Below are 18,638 nucleotides of genomic sequence, written 5' to 3'. Positions count from 1 at the left end.
TTTGGGTAGTGCTGACTCAGTGCTCCTCCACCAATATGACTTTGTCCTGTAGGTGTATTTATCAATGGTCTCTCCTATTTCAATGTTTGGTAAAAACAAACAAACAAACAGGCACACCTCCACCTACACCCAAACAAATGGACATCTTTCCCAGTCTAATAGGTTAAAATCAATTCAAGTTCCTGAAGTAACTTTAAATTTTTTTATTTTGATATATGCAACAAATGAATTTTTTAAATCTTAAAAAGAACAAACTTCATCCTGAACCATCAGACCACTATAAAGGACACTGTCAAATGGAAGAGTTCTGTTAGAATACACACTATATGGTTTGTTCACATTATGCCACTACAGTAGGATGGAGACTAAAAATTTTTTGCTCCTTTAAGAATAACGTTTTAAAAATAATATTGTGGAATTCTCACAGCCACTGTGGAAAACAATACGGGGGTATTTACCCAAAGAAAACAAAAGCACTAATTCAAAAAGATCTACGCACCCCTATGTTTATTGCAGCATTATTTACAATAGCCAAGATATGGGAGCAACCCAAGTGTTCACTGGTGGATGAGTGGATAAAGATGATGGATACACTATGGAGTATTATTCAGCCATAAAAAAAGGATAAAATCTTGCCATTCGCAACACAGATGGACCCAGAGAGTATACTCCTAAATTAAATAAGTCAGAGAAAGAAAAATACCATATGATTTCACTCATATATGGAATTTAAGAAACAAAGAAAAAAAGAGACAAACACAAAACCAAACTTATAAATACAGAGAACAAACTGATGATTGCCAAGGGGAAGAGAGTGGGTGGGTAGATGAAATAGATAAAAGGGATTAAGAGTACACTTATTTCGATGAGCACAGAGAAATATATAGAATTACTGAATCATCAGACTGTAAACCTGTAACACTGTATGTTAATTATATTTGTATTAAAAAATATATGCACTATTTCCTTATAACTAGGCACTGAAATTTGGTATTTTCCATATTCAATGATTTTATAATTTTATTAGCCAAATCTATTTCCTACAAGACCTCTTGGACCTTATTTAGAAAATCTTTGCACAGTGCAAGACTAGAAATAACTATAAACATGTTTTCCTTACAGGATTCCACAGGTGATTTTTTTTTCAGTGTTGTATCTTTAACTTTATATATGGTATCAAGTAGAAACCTAAGAATCATTTCATATTCTAGCCTTTTCCGCATGAATTTAAAGTGCTTACTTTACCAAATTAATGATTACCAAATTACTACATAAAATGGGTTTCCTCATAAATCTCTGGTCTGTTCCTTCCACATATATTTTTATTTCTGTTATCAACATCACACTCTTCTACCTTCAGTGCCTTCACAGTCTGTGCACAATACCTCCATTACTGTTTTCCCTTCAAAACTGTCAAAATTCACAAAACAAAAATTAAAAATTGCCTTGGCTGTTCCTCCACATTTACTTTTCCCAATGACCTCTAGATTTAGAGGTCTTTTTTTTTTTTTTAAACCTTTTTATGTTTATTCATTTTTGAAAGACAGAGGGAGACAGAGCACAAGCAGGGGTGGGGTGGAGAGAGAGGGGGACACAGAATCTGAAGAAGGCTCCAGGCTCCAAGCTGTCAGCACAGAGCCCGGTACAGGGCTTGACCTCACGAATGGCAAGCTCATGACCTGAGCTGAAGTCAGATGCTCAACCAACTCAGCCACCCAGGTGCCCCTAGATTTAGAGGTCTTATAAAAGACCTTGCCTTGTAAAATGTCTTGTAAAAGAACACATTTCTTATAAACTGCCCTGAACTTATAAATTAATTTGGGGATAACTGGCCTCTTTGCAATACATTTTTACTTAGCAATTTACATACTACTGTGCTGTTTTAAATTTTACAAGTGTGTGTTTTAAAACAATAAAAAGTAGAACTGTTTAGCAGTTATATTAAAATAAGCTTATTAAAATACTAATACCAGATGCAAACCAGAAAGTATCTTATAATATCTCGGACAAGGAAATACTAGTAAAAATACCAGTAAAACTGATGTGTCCCAGTTCCAATATAAAGACCAGTTTTGTAGGGAACATCTGCTTCCAGGAAGATAAGAGCAGATGTAGTTTTCCCTATTTTTCTTGGAAAGTACAACTATAAATCCTGGGCATTATAACTAAAACAAATATAAGAAGAAAAAAGGCAGCAGACAGGCTAGGGACCTTGCAACCCAAAGAACAATACAAAATGAGCTCTCGGGGTTTTCTTTTTGCCTTTATCTCAAATTGGGAGTTGAAAAAGTCAGCAACCCAGAAATCCTAACAGGTGCAGACATAAAGAGTTCCAACACAAACTTTCTCATTCCAGCCAAAGGACCAAGAAAAGGACAGCCTAGAAAGACAGAAAACTTTTAGACAATAACCAATCTACTCCAGCCAAACATGACAGGGGAAAACCAAAAACACAAAACAGTGCCCCACTCACATCCATACCAGCAAAGGTTAAGTAGGAAACCAGGCTGTGATATAGAGACTAACACCTCTCAAGAGTGGTGTCAGAGAAGGCAAAGTTAGAAAGGCCTGGACTTCCACCCTTACCCAGGGGTAAGAAGGCACTCCCCCTGGGATGTGCCAGTGAAGAGTCAGGATTTTCACCATGGCCCAGCAATACTAACACCACACATTCCTAAACCCCTTACTCTGTGGTGTCAGCCAAACTCTCACTTGCACTCAGCAGTAACAAAAAGTACCTAACCTTCCCCTGATGGGTTAATGTCATAGAAATCCAGATAAAACAGGATTACATAAAGTCCAGAGTTTCAAAACATAATACATACAAAAAATTATGAATCGGGGCACCTGAGTGGCTCAGTCGGTTAAGTGTGTGACTCTTGATTTTGGCCTAGGTCATGATCTCACACTTGTGAGATCCAGCCCTGAGTTGGCTCCAAGTTGGGCATGGAACCTGTTTGAGATTCTCCCTCTCTCCCTCCCTCTCCCCTTCCTCCACTCCTCCCATTTGCACAGGCACGCGCCTTCTCTTAAAAAGAAAAGTATGAATCAATCAAATATCACTCATTATACCAAGAACCAGGGGGATGTGAAACTGAATGAAAAAGGACAATCAATAGATGCTAACGCCACAATGACAAAGGTATGAGAATTATTTTAAGGTATCCATCATAAGAACACTTCAATTAACATATGCAAATAAACTGAACAGACATCGTATCAAAATTTGTGGGATAAAGCTGAAGCAGGGCTGAGAAACTTTTAGCACTAAATGCATATAATGGAAAAAATGAACAAGTCCCAAATCACTAATCTAAACTCTCACCTCAAAAACACAGAATAATAAGAGCAAAATTAACCCAAGGAAACAGAATGGGGAAATAAAAGTAAAAGCAGAAATTAATGAAACTGAAAAGAAAACTAGAGGGGAAAAAAAAATCAGTGAAACAAAGAGCTATTTTCTCCACCAGTTTTACTGAGATTTAATTGACATACATCATTGTACATCAAGTTTAAGGTGTGTAGCACAATGGATGGACTTGTACTGTGAAATGCTTACTACAATAAGTTTTAACATCCATCATCACATACAGTTGCAAAAAAAATATTTTTTCTCCATAGGATGAGAACTCTTAGGATTTACTCTTAATAACTTTGATTTATATAACACAGCAAGGTTAATTACAGTCACCATGTTGTACATTATATCCCTAGTACTTATTTACCTTGTAACTGGAAGTTTGTACCGTTTGATCATCTCCTTACAATGCCCCTTCCCACATTCCCACCTGTGGTAACCACGCCCCGAATGATCTCTTTTTGCTGAATCTGGGTTTGTTTGTTAACATATAAATAAGATCATATAGTATTTGTCTTTCTCTGACTTATCTCACTTAGCATAAAGCCCTCCAGGTCCATCCATGTTACAAGAGGCAGCATTTCCTCATTTTTTATGGATGAATAATATTCCATTGTGTATATATAAAACAATTTGTTTATCCATTCATCTGATGATGAACACTTAGGTAGTTTCCTTGTCTTGGCGATTGTAAATAATGCTGATATTATTAACATGGGGGTGCAGACAGCTTTTCAAGTTGGCATTTTCATTTCCTTTGGATATATTCCAGAAGGGGAACTGATGTGTCATATGGCAGTTTTATTTTTTAAGTTTTAAATCTATTTTAATTCCAATTTTAATTTTCTTTCTTTCAAAAAAAAATTTTAACGTTTATTTTTGAGAAAAAGAAAGTGCGCGCAGGAGAGGGGCAGAGAGAGAGGGAGACACAGAACCTGAAGCAGACTCCAGGCTCTGAGCTGTCAGGACAAAGCCCAATGAGGGACTTGAACTCATGAGTGGTGAGATCATGACCTGAGCTGAAGTCAGATGCTTAACCAACTGAGCCACCCAGGCACCCCTCCAATTTTAATTATTTAATTTATTTTTAATTCCATAGTAACTGTACCAGATTATAATCCCACCAACAGGACACAAGGGTTCCCTTTCCTCCACATCCTCTCCATCATTTCTCTTTTTGATGATGGCCATTCTAACAAGTGTAAGGTGATATCTCATTGTGGTTTTGAGTTGCATTTTCCTAATGATTAGTAATGTTAAGCATCAAAGAGCTGCTTCCTTGAAAATATGAATTCAAATGATAAACTTCTACCAAGAATGACAAAGGAAAAAAGGGAAAACACAAATTTTCAATATGAGGATTACCACTGGTATTGAAAGGACAATTAGGATAGTAAGGGCAAACAATGAAAAACTCTGGACACATAAATTTGACACTTAGAAAAAATGGACTATAGTTCCTCAAGAAAAACACAAACCACTGCAAACTCACCAAATATATGAATATACAGAAAATATACAGAAAACCAAATATATGAATATACAGAAAATATATAGAAAACCTAAACAGCCCTGTAACAATTAATAAAATTGAATATGCAACTTTTTAACTCCCAAAAAAGAACTTTCCAGATCCAGATAGTTTCTGCCAAATAATTCTACCAAGCATTTAAAGAAGAATTTTAAAAATTCTACACCTCTTCCAGAAAATAGGGGAACAAACCTCAATTCATTTTATGAAGTTAGTGCTACTCTGATTTCAAAACAAGACACACATGTGCATGCGCGCGCGCGCGCGCACGCACACACGCACACACACACACACACACACACACACACACACACAATAGACCAACAGTCCTCCTGAATACAGATGTAAATACCCTTAACAAAATTAAGCAAACAGAATTCAGCTATATATATACGTAAAGAATTAACAACCACAAACAAGTGGGATCTATTGTAGGGATGCACAGCTGGTTCAAGATTTGAAAACTGATCAACATAATGCACCATATTAACAGGCTAAGGAAAATAAATCACATGATCAAATTGATGCAAAAAAGGCTTTTGACAAATTTCACCAACATTTTATTTTAGTATCTCTCAAAAACCAGGAACAGAGAGGAAGTTCCTCAACTGGATACAGAATCTAAAAATAAAACTACAGCTAACACTATACGTAATGGTGAAAACACTGCTTACCCACTAAGGAAAAAGACAAGGATGTCCACTCATCATTCTTATTCAACACTGTGCCTGACATGCCAGCAAGTTCAATAAGGTAAGAAAAAGAAAAAACCACAGAGGTCAAAGATGAAAAAATAAAACCATACCCATTTGCAGATGACATGACTGTCTACACAGAAAATCCCAAGGAAACCTACCAAAAAAACTCCTACAGCTAATAAGTATGTTCAGCAAGGTCACACAAAACAAGATAAATACTTTTTTTAAAGCTTATTTATTTTTGGAAAAGAGAAAGAGTGCACACGCAAGTGGGGTAGGGTCAGAGAAATAGAGAATCCCAAGCAGGCTCTGCACAGATAGTAAAGAAAGGGGAAGATATGCCATGTTTATAGATTGGAAGACTCAGAGTAATAAAGGCCAATTCTCCCTACACTGATATACAAGATTAAAGAACCCTTATCAAAATCCCATCAAAATAATTTTTATTGATATAGACAAGAATATTTTAAAGTCTATACAGAAGAACAAAGGAACTAGCTATAATAATTTTGAAAAATATAGAAGAAATAAGTTTACTCAATTTCAAGATTTATTACATAGTTATAATAAAGACTATGTGTGATATTTATTGGTACAGGAAAAGACACACGGATCAATAGAATAGAGAACCCAGAAAAAGATGCATACAAATAAGCCCAAGTCAATTTTAACAAAGATGCAGAAGTAATTCAATGAAAGAAAGACAGCCTTTGAACAAACTGTACTGGAGATTCTGAACATCCACATACAAAAACTGAACCTTGACCTAAATTTCACCCCTTCCACAAAAATCGACTGAAAAGGCATCATGGACTTAAATGTAAAACTATATAAACATTTTAGAACAAAATGTAGAAGAAATCTTCAAAATACAGGGCCAAGCAAAGCTCTTAAACTTGATATCAAAAGCAAAATTCAGGGGCGTCTGGATGGCTCAGCTGGTTAAGCATCTGACTTGGTTTCAGTTCTGGTCATGATCTCATGGTTCGTGGGTTCAAGACCCACATGGGGCTCTGTGGTGACAGCGTGGAGCCTGCTTGAGATTTTCTGTCTCCCTCTCTCTGCCCCTTCCCTGCTGAGAAAAGGTCTAGGATGGATGATGATGCCAGTTGCAAAACAATGTGAAAATACACAGTGCCACTGAACTGCACATTTAAAAAATGGTTAAAATGGTAAGTGTATATTATATATAACCAAGAAAAAACATTAAAACATTAAATTTTATGTTACATATACTTTACCACAATAAAGAAATGTGCACGTGTGTGCACACACACAGAGTCATGCACTCAAGGGTCAAGATACAACAAAATTAGTAGTGTGCGCTGCTTTGATAAGCAGTCAGGAATGTGATACACTTTTCAGCTGTGAATGTCATGTGAAAGATACAATGAATTTCAGTAGAATGGTCCCTCTACCTTTATTAATATTTAGGCACTAACCGTTTTCACCCACACCTGCTTTTTACACTGACGTCAACACAGTCAAAAGGGGGAAAATATCTTAGAAGTATTACAAAAATAATTTTTACCTTGTGGACTCATACACTCCCTAAAAGGGTCTTGGTGATTCACTGACCACACTTTAAGAACCACTACCCTAAGAACTGATAAATATGGGAAAAGCAGAACAGTATGACAGACTGAAAATGGTGGAAATTTTCCAAGTTTTTCTCATTAAGGGAAATATTCATAACTGGAATTCATTATTTGTCTTAAAATGTTGGAAGTTCCTAAATCAGGCACTATCTTTAAAAGAAACTGTTTAAAAGCAAAACATTAATACTCCTTCCAAGCTCTAAAAATCTCAGATTCTACACACTTTCCAACATTCATTAACTCATCACGTATTTTACTTCATGCTAGATTCTGAGGCAACGAAGAAATAGGCTCAGTCCTCTAGCAATAGGAAACTCAACACAGAACCATTAAAATACAGTACAATAAGTAGTATAAGAATAGCAGTAGCAAGTACTTGATGTCAGAGTTGGGAGACCCAACAAATTTGAAAGAAGACCACTGAAATGGGAGTGTGGAGAACAGAAAGAAAAAGAATGAAGAAAAATGAACAGAACCTTAGGGTTCTGTGGCACACCATCAATACAACAAACACACACATTACAAGAATCCCAGAAGGGAGGAGGGTGCATAAAGAATATCTGAAGAAACAATGGCCAAAAATGTCCCCAAATCTAGGAAAGACATGAATCTACAAATCCAAGGATTTCAATGAACTCGAAGTAGGATAAACTCAAAGAGACCCACACTGAGACACAGAATCAAACTTTAGGGCAAAGAATTATGAAAACAGCAAGAAATGACTCACTTTCACGCACAAAAGAGACTCAATAAGACTGAGTAACAAGGACAGCCAACTTATCAGAAACTATGGAGGCCAAAAGATGCCAAAAAATACTGAAAGAAATCTGGCAAAACTATCTTTCAATACAAAGGAGAAAATAAGACATATTAACCTAAACAAAAGCTGAGGGATTTTGTCACTAGCAGATCTGTCCTACAAGAAATGGTAAAGAGACTCCGGCAGCCTGAAATGAAAGGATGTTAGATAGTAACTAGAAGAATATAAATAAAGATCATCAGTAAAGGTAACTATATAATTAAATATAAAAGCCAGTATTAATTGATGTTTTAATCTGTAACCCTCTTTTTGTTTCCTATATGACTTAAAAGACAAATATATAGAACAGCAATTTTAAGTCTTTTAATGGGCACAAGATGTAACTTGTGACAGTAATAACAAAGGGGGGGGGGAGACAGCTCTATAGGAACAGTTTTTGTATGTTATTGAAGAAAAGTTAGTATCAATTCAAACTAGATCATTATAAATTTAGGATGTTAACTGGAATTTTTATTCCCAAAAAAGCATTAGGGACTATAAATGGACAATTAACTCTTCCTGGGGACTAGGGGAAGCTGCAGAGAGGAGTAGGTAGACACCAGAGCTTAGAGGCTAAGAGACAGAGTAGAAATAGAAACAGAGATATAAAAGCACAGAGACACATAAAAGTGCAAGGTGTTTATAGGACTTTTTTTTTTTTTAGGAAATTACATAACAAAATTAACCACATTAAAGTATCTAATTCAGCAGCAGTTAATGCATTCATAAAGTTCCACAACCATTACCTATACAGTATTTAGTTCCAAAACATTTTTGTCATGCCCCCAGATGACCTCATACCCATTAAAGTCGTCCATTTTCCATTCCTCCCCTCCTCCCAGCTCCTGACAACCACTTTCTATCTCTGTGGATTTATCTCTTCTGAATATTTCATATGAATACAATCATAAAATGTTACCTTTTGTCTCTGGTTTCTTTCACTTCACATGTTTTTGAGGTTCATTCACAATGTGGCAGAATTAGCCCTTCATTCCTTTTTATTTACTGGCTGAATACTATCCTACTGCATGAATTCCACTGCACCATATAAATTCATTCATCCATTGATGGACATTCAGGTTGTTCCACCTTTTGGTACTCTGAATAGCACTGCTATAAGCAGTCTTGTAAAATATATGTTTGAATCCTTGAATATTTCAACTCTTTGAACATATACCTACAAGTGGAATTACTGGGTCATATGGTAATTCTATGCTAACACTGGTAAGGAGGACAAGCAGATGGCTGAAGAGACTAAACACAAGGAAATTAGATGGGAGGCTATTGCAAGGGTGTTAGTGAAAGATGAGGACTTGGGCAGTAGAGATAGTGCTAAAATAGCAACAAAATAGCTCAAGGTGAGGCACGTATGGAAAGGGGCCAAGCCAAACTTAAAGTTCTGAGCTTAGGCAACTGGTGGACAGTAATGTCTTTCACTGGAACAGGAAAGCCCCCCCCCAAAACAAAACAAAACAAAACCAAAAAAACAGTGGGATGAGAGTGGGGAAAGATGACATAAAGGGTTGTTTTGTGCAAGGTGAGTTTGTAGTGCTCAAGAAATACCATTCAGTAACATTGAAACAGGGGCTAAAAAAAGGGATCACTAAGTGTGATCAGCATATTGATGTTTCTACCATCACTTAACATCTAAAGCACCAAATTATAAACACATAAAATGAAATTATTTTTAGTCATGAAGAGTTTTCTATGTGCTATATGTTAGTTATAGCATATCAACTGCTTTTTAAAAATTCTCAAACAGGGACTTATTTGGATTAAATCCACAATTAATATAGTTGATTTACTAATGAAATCGTAGTAAATCCAGATAAAGCTGCTATGTTATGAGGGTTCTCCAGAGAAACATAACCAATAAAATATGTGTGTATATACATATAAAGAGATTATAATATTAAAAGGAAGTAGCTTATAAGATTATAGACGCTGACAAGTCCCAAGATCTGCAGCTAGGTCCCGTGGGTCCCGTCTGCAAGCAGCTCCAGACCCAGGAAGAGTCCATGTTTCAGTGTGAGTCCAAAGGCAAGAAAGAACAGTCAGGCAGGAAGAGTTCCCTCTTACTTACAGGAAGGTCAGCCTTTTTCAATTCAGGACTCCAACTGACAGAGGTCAACTCACATTAAAGGAGGGCAATCTGCTTTACTCAGTCTATACATTCAAATGTTAAATTTCCAGAAATTACTTCACAAACATACTGTATGACCCAATATCTAGCTGCCTCGTGGCCCAGTCGGCATGACACATAAAATTAACCATCATTAAGTGCTGTTAAAGATAATAATTCATGATACTCTGCTAAGAAAACTGAATTTTCTGATAAGCAAAAATATGGTCCTTGACTACCCAAATAAATTTCAGTTATTTTAAAAAGTAATATATAAAACAGAATACAGTACACAGTACGATTTGTACAAATACTAATGAAACAAACACTGTTGAGTAGATGAGGATTTTAAGCCACGCTCTTGAAGCAGATTGATGTTCCCTGAGCTAGACCAAAGCATGCCATCACAAAAATCAACTAAGGCAAGCCATTTTCTCAATTTGCAAAAAATATTTTTTCAGTTTTAAGTCTTTCTGTGTAATGTGGCTTAATCCTTTGACACATCCTTCTGTTAGTCTGTACTAGAATTAAACAAGATACATTTAGCACAAAATTATTCTAAAGTTAAGGGTGCACTGCACAATAGTCTTTACAAACCTTTATAAATATCAAGAACTGATATATAAACAAGCTTGAGAACCACTTATTTAAAGAATTATAATAAATACATTTAGAGTAAGACAGCATGATTCTCAGCCTAAAATGATTTACCATTAAAAAGATGTGAATTCTCTTTAAGCTAATATATAAACTGAAAAGGTCATGATCTCACAGTTTGTGAGTTCGAGCCCCGCACCAGGCTCTGTGCTGACTTGTAGTCTGGAGCCTGCTTCAGACTGTCTCTCTCTCTGCCCTTCCTCCACTCATGCTTGCTCTCTCTCTCTCTCTCTCTCTCAAAAATAAATAAACATTAAAAAAAAATGGTACAATACACTAAGGCCCAACCATTTCTATCATGGTCTCTCTCTTTTTTTTTTAATGAAATTACTTTTAAAAAAAAATTTTTTTAACATTTATTCATATTTTGAGAGACAGAGCATGGGGGGGGGGGGGGTAGGGGCAGAGATAGAGGGAGACAGAATCCAAAGAAGGCTCCAGGCTCTGAACTGACAGCACAGAGCCCGACCGCAGGGCTCGAACTCACAGACCGTGAGATCATGACCTGAGCCGAAGTCAGACGCTTAACTGACTGAGCCAACCAGGGGGCCCCTCTATTATGGTGTCTTAAGTCAGCTGAAACCATTAAGAAAAACACTAGAATATTTAGTAACAAAAATTAATATATAAATATTAATATTAAAAACAGACCCATCCTATATGTTCATCAATAAAGAAACAGTTATAAATTTTGATGCGTCCAAAAAACAGAATACAATGCAGTATTTTTTTTTTAATGAAGCAACACCATTTTTATCAATATGCAACAATCTGAAAGATATATTAAAAGGAAGAAAAGCAAAGCAAAGTCTACATGTTGGTCTATGTAATACTCTACCATTTGTCTAAACAAGAAAGAAAAAAATTACATATATGACTGTATATACATAGAAAATTCTGGAAAAATATATAAACTGTTAAATTGATTCTAGGTGGGGAAAATCTGTGGGTAAAGAAGAGAAGAATAATCGGAAGGAGTCTTACCCCTCTTTATAACCTTTTTTGGCTTTTGAATTTTACATTATGTGCATGTTGTTACTAAGATATATCTGTGTATTTTTTAATACACCTGGAAAGTCCAAGCATCTAATGTAAGCACAGTAAAATTTTTACTTAATTTCTCAGTTATTAAAGAAGGGACTAAGGAAAAATTATAAAAAGAAGATTCTAGGTACCTGAGAGCAGCCAAGAGTTATGCTACAGAACCAAAAATGACCAAATGACCTAGAAGACAGCAAGGTAACTAAATAATTCATTATAATCCTCCTAACGCATTTTATAAACATAAAAATTTCAAATATCTTATGGGCACATGGGTGGCTCAGTCCGTTAAGTGTCCAACTCTTGATTGCAGCTCAGGTCATGATCTCACAATTTGTGCGATCAAGCCCCGAGTCCAGCTCCATACTGAGCATGGAGCCTGCTTGAGATTCTCTCTCTCTCAAAATAAATAAACATTAAAAAATATGTATCTTAGGGGTGCTTGGGTGGCTCAGTCGGTTAAGTGTCCAACTTCAGCTCAGGTCACGATCTCATGGTTTGTGACTTCTAGCCCCATGTCGGGCTCTGTGCTGACAGCTCAAAGCCTGGAGCCCACTTCAGATTCTGTGTCTCCCTCTGTTTGCCCCTCCACTGCTTGCACTTACTCTCTCACATTGTCTCAAAAATAAATAAACATTAAAAAAAAAAAAAAAAAGAGATACAAAGATTTGCAAAAATGTAAATCACTCCAATCCTTAATATTTTTAGGAAATCGTTATCTTTTACTAAATGTTATTTTACATTAACATGAAATCAATTTGGGGCACCTGGGTGGCTCAGTCGGTTAGGTGTCCAACTTCAGCTCAGGTCATGATCTCACAGTTCATAAGTTCGAGCCCAGCCTGTGTCAGGCTCTGTGCTGACATCTCAGAGCCTGGAGCCTGCTTGGAATTCTCTGTGTGTGTGTCTCTCTCTGCCCTTCCCTTCCCCCCTTTCAAAAATAAAAAAACATTTTAAAAAAATGTAAAAATGGGCAAGAATCTGAACAAACATTTCTCCAAAGTCAACATACAAATAGCCTTAAGCACATGTAAATGTGCTCAATATCCTTAGCCATCAGGAAAATACATATGAAAACCACAATCATACTTTACAACCCAATAGGATGGCTACAAAAAAGACAGGTAATACAAGTGCTGACAAAGGTGTAGAAAAACTGGATCCTCATACACTGCTGGTAGGAGTATATGAAGCAGTCACTGTGGAAAAGTCTGGCAGTTCCTCAGAAGGTTAAACATAGAGTTTCTGTATGACCTAGCAATTCCACCCATAGGTATATATTCAAAAAAATGAAAAAACATTCACACAAAAACCTGTATGCAAATGTTCATAGCAATATTACTCATAATAGCAAAAAGCATAAATAACCAAATGTCTTATCAACTGATCAATGGATAAATCCATATAATGGATTATTATTTGGCCATGAAAAGGAATGAAAAATGCTACAACACAGATGAGCCTGGAAAACATTATACTAATCAAAGGAAATCAAGCACAAAGGATGACATGTTGTATACTTCCACTACGTGAAATGCTAAGAATAGGCAAATCTATAGACAGCACAAACTAATGGATGCCTAAGGCTAGGGAAAGTGGAGGGGTTTGGGGGATAATGGCTAAAAGGCATAGAGTTTCTTTCTGGGTGATGAAAATGTTTTAAAATTGACTATGGTGGTGGTCTCACAACTTTACGATACACTAAAAACCACTGAACTATACACTTTAAATGAGTGATTGTATGATACGTTAATTATATCTCAATAAAGCAGTTAGAAAACAACAAAATCCTTACGTTTTTTGGTTACACTCTATCACATTTCTCAGGGAAAATATGGCTACTTTATAGTCTTCATAAAGGCCTTGGGATATATACCTGCAAACAGAAATTCTTTTTTTGTCCCCACCCCAGAAATTCTTTAAAAGACGCAAAAATAAGGAAGGTACAACAAAAAAGGAAATCTTCATAACTGGATAATTACCATGTGTGACATTACCATTTTACCTGATTCTTACATTTTGAACAGTAATTTTTCCTACCCATGTCACATTTGTCTTCTTTAATCACTTCAAGAAACTAAAGAATGCCAAGCTTAATACAAAATGTTCTACTGATTTTACTTATTGATTTCTTTATTTCAAATTTGACCAATTCCTTTTATAAATATTTATTTTATAGAGATTATGTGAGGATTCACAATATCACAGTAAGATGGTAAGATAAAACAATGCTGATATTCAGTTAACCATTCGCCTTATCATTATGCTACAGGCCATGGAGGATCCTAAAGCTGATGAGGAGGGATGCTGCGGTGGCCCAGTCAGTTAAGAGTCCAACTTCGGCTCATATCACGATTCCTCACTTCATCAGTTCGACCCCCATGTCAGGCTCTGTGCTAACAGCTCAGAGCCTGGAGACTATTTTGAAATCTGTGTGTGTGTGTCTCTCTCTCTCTCTCTCTCTGCCCCTCCCCAACTTGCGCGCATGCGTGCGCACACAAACTCTCTCTCTCTCTCTCCTCTCAAAAATAAACACTAAAAAAAAATAAAGTTGATGAGCAAAACACTGCAAAGGTGGGGGAACACAAAGGCTCTACCCTACAAAGGTACAGTCATGTCAAGGAAAGGAAACTTCTGGCAGATAATGCAAAACCAAACAAAACTGCAGCAGCAGCAGCATGATCATCATCACCATTACCACCATTACCATCATCACCATCATCACCCAACACCACTCTCCTCCTACAGTATCTATTTATATGCCTTCAATTTTTTTCTAATTATAAATCGTTTAAACATATGGAAATAACCCCAAGCCCAGTTAATAGCACATCTTATCACTTTCCCACAGGTATCAAATGATTTAAAAAAAATACGAAATGTAAGATACCACAGATCCATTTTCACTTCCTCTCTCCCTTATGGTAAGCACTATCTTGCAACGTGATGTTAATCATCACTATGCATGTTTTTCTAACTGTAACTACAGGTATCTGTGAACGAAGCAGAGTATTGTTCCTGCATGTTTTCAAACTTTACCAGATGGCATACTGGTCTGCACCTTGCTTTCTTAGCTCAACATTTTGCTTGTTTGTTGTTTTTTTAATTCAGTGATGTTGTTTCATGGAGCTCTAGTCTGTTCAGGAAAACTGCTGGTCGGTATTATATTCCATGAATGTTTCAATATATTCACCCACAGCTGTTTCTAATTTTGTTACTAAGAAGCTACAATAAACATAACTCCTTGAGGACATGTATTAGTTTCTAAGACACATTCCTAGAAGAACTGCTAGGTCAAAGGATATATACCTTCAACTTCATTAGGAAGTCATGGAGTTTATCTCCTTTTTACACTTCAACCAGTAGTGTAGGAGAGTTCCTGTTTCTCCCCATCTTCACCAATTCTTTTTTTTTTTCATCTTCACCAATTCTTGCAAACTGAAGGGTATAAAGTGGTACCTCATTGGTTTATTCTTTCCTTATCAGTAAGATTAAGTATCATTCATTGGCCTTTCAGGTTTCTGCTCATGGGACACCTTTAATAGTACTGCCATTTTTCTATTGCTTTGTGGTAGTTCTTAAGATAGTCTGGGTACCAATCCTTTACTGATTATGTGTTTCTAATACTCTTCCCTAACCCACAAAAAAGTATAAGCCTTTTGCTTATTTCGAAATCTAGTAAAGTATAGGAGCAAAGACAACTACTTCCTTCTCAGAGTTCAGCTATTTTCCAGATCTTTATATCTTATGTTTCTCAAACCTTTCTGGTCACTCACAGAAGATGAATTCCTCCCTGAGCACCAATACAGAGACACACATATGAACTGAAAAACCTCACTCCAAGGTCCATTTCTCTTAAGAGATTAACCACAAGCAAATACACAAGAAAAGGACAGTTTGTTTCCATTCCCTATAGCCAATGCCACATTTTAGCTCCCATGTTAATACATCACATCATACAGCTTTCATATAGGTCAGTAAACAAGCATCCATTTTGATTAATAATGGCTGTTAAAACCCCTAATTAATAAATAACCAGCATATCGATACATGAGAATGTCTGAAGCAATAACGAGAAGCGCACATTCTTTCGACGCAATGAATTAAGAATTACGGTTAAAACCCAGACTCTAAGCAAATGATTTAGTCTCACTGACAATCAGTTCTTACAGATAAAGTCGCTCTGCAGAAGTGAAATGATTCTGAGTATTTTAGCGAGAGCAGACTACTGCTCAAAAAAGTTAACTTCATTTACAGGACTGATGTTTTGCAAAACAAACATGCTGCCCTGAAAGTACATAATCATGGAGCAAGAAAAGACTTTAGGTGACTCAATGTAACTCCCTCATTTTCAGGTGAGGCAACCGCAATCCAGAAATTAATAATAAATTCACCGAATGCTAGTCCTCTAAAATCTACAAATTCAGGGTTCCTTCACTGCATCAGGCATGGATGCAATTTCACATTCCCCAATTCTAAAATTCCGATTCCTCTATTAATTTTTCAAGACTGAGTTGATGCGTTATAGAAATGATGGAATTAACTCCCATCCGCACGCCAATCTTTTCCTTTCCACTTCCCTTTTTTCACCCTTACCCTCCATTATAACCCACAGAATGAAAAAGATACCTGACTGCCTGAATTTCTGGCCCTAATTAGAGGCAGAGTCCTGAGTTCCTGGCTACGGCCTCTGTGTTAAATCAGAAGGAGTTGTGTTTTGTTTTGATCCTTCATTCCTTATGCAACAATACCTACTAACCGCAGGTTCTGCGGGAAGCGCAGTGCACGCCGCTCCTCCTAGCCGGCGGACCACCGACGCCAGGAAGCCGGGCACGCTGGGTAGGGCGGTGCCGGGCAGCGGGGAGCTGGGGTCGCTGGGCAAGTGGAGCTCGCGGGGAGGGGGGTCCCGGCGGCACCAGGGAACAGGCCGGGTGGCGGGGCGACTCACCTTTACGCAGCTCCCGCTCCCACACGGTGACGATGGGCCGGGAGTGCTTGCGGTGGTGGATGAGCCACAGGGACAAGGTCTGCACGCTCTGCTGCGAGTTGCTCAACTCCGACAGCTTCTTCTCCAGCGCCGCCTCAGAGAAGGCTGACATCCCTCCGACACCGCGTTCACGCCGTCCCACGCGGTGGGGCTGAGGGGAGGAGAGTTTCGCCGCCCGCGCCGCGGCCTCGCCCCCTCACCCCACCCTTCCCCACGCCCTCACCACTGCTGCCGCCACATCCAAGACCGGCCGCAAACCAGCAAGATGGCGTCCGGCCGGCAGTGACGTCACGGCCGACCCACGCCCCGCCCTCGGAAGAGGCGAGGCCAAGCGGCAGGTCCTCTGAGCGGAAGGGCGGGGCCAAAACTGGCGCTAGGGAGGCATGTGGGGGCGTGCCGCTTGGGCCAGGCTGGGGCGGAGTGGGGTTTGCCCAGTCTGGAACCCTCGTGGGTTAAAACTGTCTGCCAAGAAAGGAGTGATTAAAAATATCTACATAGGCGTGTGAATTGGCATAGCCAATTTGGAAGACTATTTGGCGTGATAATTACATTTTAAAATTACAATTTCCCTGTGACCCTGCACTTTCGCTAATTGCCCTCAGTGCTAGGGAAATCGCATGCTTGCCCAAGGAGCTGTATGCTAGTTTCTTGTCAGGCTTACTAACCCTAAAGAGATGGGACATTCACAACAGATAGATGGCTAAAAATTGTAATACTGCATATTACAGAGTACATGCAGCAGTTCAAAAGATTAAATAAATCCAGTGGTGAATTGGAGGGTTGTTTTTTTTTTTAAGTTCCTGGGGGAAAATACAGTATAACATTTGTTTTTTTAATATAAAAGTGTATATTTTATATTAATTCATAAGTATGTAAATGCAGGGCAAAAAGTATGGAAGAGTATACACTACATTAATAGTGGTGTCAAAGAGAGGATCAGAATCGGAGTCCTTAAGCTATGTTTCTATTGTTTTCATTTTTTTACAAGAATGGTTTCACATATTCCTTGTATAATTAAAAACTAATTTCAGAAATCCCATAATTGGGGTGCCTGGGTGGCTCAGTTGGTTGAGTGCCCAACTGCGGCTCAGGTCATGATCTCACAGCTTGTGAGATCAAGCCCCTTGTCGGGTTCTGTGCTGACAGCTCAGAGCCTGGAGCCTGCTTCAGATTCTGTCTCCTCTCTCTGCCCCTCCCCACTTGTGCTCTGTCTCTCTGTCTCTCATAAATAAATAAATGTAAAAAAATTAAAAAAAAAAGAAATCCCATAATTAATCTAGCATTTTGACATATGACAAATGACATGATGTGTGACAAATCCATACGTTTTGACATAGTACTACAATAGTTCACAAAAGAAACAGGTACTGTCACATTCTAAATATTAATACAAACTTCTAGAAAGATACATAAAAAAACACAGGAATTCTTATCTTTTGAGAAGCAGTGTTCAAGAATTTTGCACCAACTGGGCATCAAATACGTTTTTTGTTTGTTTGATCGTAAGTATAGTTTATCTTTCCCATTAAAAAAAAATAGCATTTATTTTTGAGAGACAGAGACAGAGCACAAGTGGGGGAGGGGGAGAGAGAGAGAGACACACAGAATATGAGGCAGGCTCCAGTCTCTGAGCTGTCAGCACAGAGCCCAACGCAGGGCTTAAACCCAGGAACTGTGAGATCATGACCTGAACCGAAGTCATATGCTCAACCGACTAAGCCACCCAGGTGCCCCTCCCCCCCCCATTTTTAATGTTACTACAGCTTGAGGTTCTGCCATACCTCAAAAGGTGAGATGACTTCTTTCTCTTCCTCTCACTCCTAGGTCTATTCCTGTCTCTACACTCT

The 18,638-nt window shown here is 37.8% G+C and overlaps 1 protein-coding gene across 3 annotated transcripts in view; it reads right to left on the bottom strand.

Annotated features, from left to right (window-relative positions):
- RPRD1A (regulation of nuclear pre-mRNA domain containing 1A) overlaps nucleotides 1-17,079 on the bottom strand; it is a 69,332-nt gene extending 52,253 nt beyond the window's left edge. For 2 of the 3 annotated variants that reach the window (XM_049619519.1, XM_049619520.1), the window contains exon 1: nucleotides 16,753-17,078. In XM_049619519.1, coding sequence (XP_049475476.1) covers nucleotides 16,753-16,903 — 151 coding nt within the window. In that variant the 5' untranslated portion in view covers nucleotides 16,904-17,078. Of the gene's footprint in view, nucleotides 1-16,752 lie in introns of all 3 variants that reach the window. The other variant, XM_049619521.1, reaches the window with a different exon arrangement.
- Between the last annotated feature and the right edge of the window lie 1,559 nt (nucleotides 17,080-18,638).

This window comes from Panthera uncia, assembly GCF_023721935.1.
Source record: "Panthera uncia isolate 11264 chromosome D3 unlocalized genomic scaffold, Puncia_PCG_1.0 HiC_scaffold_8, whole genome shotgun sequence".
Lineage (NCBI taxonomy): Eukaryota > Metazoa > Chordata > Mammalia > Carnivora > Felidae > Panthera > Panthera uncia.
This window is presented reverse-complemented; position numbering and strand designations above follow the sequence as displayed.